We start from the raw sequence: 2,628 nt of genomic DNA, 5'->3' as shown, positions 1-2,628 counted from the left end.
CAGTCCTGACTTCCTTGGTGATAAACAGCAGCATGGAATTGTAAGCTGAATAAGCCCTTTCCTCCCCAACTTGCTTCTTGGTCATGATGTTTGTGCAGGAATAGAAACCCTGACTAAGACAGTGATCGTGAACACTTTCAGACGAAAGCTAGTAATCTAAAGAGTGGCTCACTTAGCGCCACTGTAGGAGTGCAGTACTGTTTAACTATTTCAAGAGGCCATCTTGGGCTGGAGAGGTGGCTCAGCCATTAAAGGCTAGGCTCGCAACCAAAAATATAATAGTGCATCCTGCAAACTCTTAAAAGTTCTAGTTTTTATGTATCTGAGAGGCATGACTTGAATTAAACATTTCCTCCTCACTTTAGATCGTCCCATGCTGCCTACTACATAGTCCGTGTTCCCGGCAGCCTGTAATGCTAGCACTTGGGAGGTGGAGTCAGGAGGATCAGGAGTTCCTGGTCAATGTGAGATGCTTTCTCCATAAAGAATCTGCTCTCGCTGGGTTCCTCAAGGAGCCTGGGACTCCAGGACTCGGGGGTTTTCCTGCCTAGCCTCTTAACCTTTGTGACTATAAGCTGGGGCCATTGTGAGGACTTCCCGTGCTTTTTGTAGTGATAGTCTGAGTATATCATACAACCAATGTTTAGACTTTAACTTCTTTTTTTTTTAAAATGAGATTTTTTTATTCATTTTTTTACTTCATGTTTTTGAATGTTTGCCTGCATGTATGTATGTATGCTCACTGTGTAGGTACTGTGTACCCAAGGAGGTCAGACGAGTCAGATCCCCTGAAATTGGAGGTATAGACATGAACCTTTGTGTGGGTGATGGGAACTAAATCTGGGTCTTCTACAAATGCCCTTAACCATTGAATGAGTCATCTCTCCAGCCTCTGGGTTTTGACATCTTTAGAATTCACATTTCAGGTGTTTGAAATCCATGCTTTAAGTATTGGTCTTAAAAATCTTATGAGTTCAAGCTGGGTGGTGATGGTACACACCTTTAATCCCAGCATTTGGGAGACAGTGGCAGGAGGATCTCTGTGAGTTTGGGTCCTGGCCCTAGAGCCTGGTCTACAGAGAGTTTTCCAGGATAACCAGAGCTACAGAGAGAAACCCTGTCAAAAATAACAACAAACAAATAAGCAAACAAAAATCTCATGAGTTCATGTGATCTATATTAGCTTAGAATTTAAAAATGGAAATATTAGTCTCTATACCCAGCTTAAAAGTTTTTTATTTCTTACACAGAGAGACCCTGTCTCGAAAAAAAAACCAAAAAAAAAAAAAAAAAGTTTTTTATTTCTAAGATTGTATAGTATATTTAGAAAAATAGACCTGTGTTTTATTAATGGGTTTTCATAAATTATGTTTCTGTGGGCAGTATCCTGGAGGCTCCCCTTTGTGCCCTTCTTCCCAAGGCTATTTCTTATGCTGCTTTTCTAATGGCATCAGACAGAGGTATTGCTGTTTACTTTTGTTTTTGGAGCAGGGTTTCATTGTGCAGCACAGGATGGCTTCAGACTCGTGCCTTCTCCTACCCCAGCCTCCTGAGTGCTGTAGTTACTTGCACTTGTGTTGCTCTTCTATAACTGCATTAATTCACAAAAGGATTTAATTAGTTCCACCCATAGCAAAAAATAAGGTTGTAAGCATCTGAAATAATTCAAAACACAGTGTTTCATGTAATGTCCTAACGACATTTTCTTTTTGGTGTTTTAGTGAACATCAGAGATTCTCAAAGGAGATTGACTATATCTGCAGGGCAGCAGTTTCAGCCGGCATCATTGGCTGGGCATATGGAGGCATACCTGCCTTTATTTATGCTAAAAAGCGCTACATTGAACAGAGCCAAGCAGAGATTTATCATAACCGATTTGATGCTGTGGTAAGTATTAATGGCCTAATCCCTACGGACATACCAATTTATTCTCTTTACATCTGTTTCTGTTAGGTCTTGGGTTGGGAGGAGTTTGGAATGTCAAGGTGGAGAAATCAGATCTCTTCTTACTGACTGCAGAAGTACTAATGCTAAGTACCTAGATGAATTTCCTAATTCTTCAGTTTACCTGTTTAAAAGAAAGATGGTTTTTGGTTTTTGGTTTCGAATCTGATGGTAGATTACATACTGAATTTACCTCATGCCTCTGAAGAATCCTTTAGTCTGAAACAGTTTCTGTCAGTCTTGCCCTTGGGCAGTTGTACACACACACACACATGCACACACAAATGCAGGAACGCACACACACGCACACACACACACACACAGAGAATTGTGAGAAGTGGGAAAAAGGTGTAGATGTGTTTTTGGCAGTAGTACCTAGGGTTGGTATCTCAGCTCCTCCCTTCAGAGGCACATCTGCTTGTTCTCTGATGCGTATGAACTTTTAGTTCCTTGGTTAAAATAAATCTCCAGGTTCTTACAATATAAAATCCCTGCTTTCTTTCTTTGGAGGAAGTAAGTACTTTATAGATTCTTGTACTATCCCAGTTCTATTTACCCTATGCTTTTAGAATTCAACTCATTCTTTTTTTTAAAGAGTGTTACTGACTCACTTATTCTACACAATGAAACCAAACCACTCATTACTTCTTTGTTGTTGTGTGTGTGTGTTTCTTTTTTTTTTTT

At 40.0% G+C, this 2,628-nt stretch overlaps 1 protein-coding gene across 1 annotated transcript in view; it reads left to right on the top strand.

Annotated features, from left to right (window-relative positions):
* Timmdc1 (translocase of inner mitochondrial membrane domain containing 1) overlaps positions 1–2,628 on the top strand; it is a 25,541-nt gene that overhangs the window by 2,851 nt on the left and 20,062 nt on the right. The window contains exon 2 of the mRNA XM_021184967.2: positions 1,722–1,887. Within this exon, the coding sequence (XP_021040626.1) occupies positions 1,722–1,887 (166 nt within the window). The remainder of the gene's footprint in view (positions 1–1,721; positions 1,888–2,628) is intronic.

The sequence above is a fragment of the Mus caroli genome, chromosome 16 (assembly GCF_900094665.2).
Source record: "Mus caroli chromosome 16, CAROLI_EIJ_v1.1, whole genome shotgun sequence".
Classification (NCBI taxonomy): domain Eukaryota; kingdom Metazoa; phylum Chordata; class Mammalia; order Rodentia; family Muridae; genus Mus; species Mus caroli.
The sequence above is the reverse complement of the archived record's forward strand: the minus strand, read 5'-3'. Positions and strand labels throughout refer to the sequence as shown.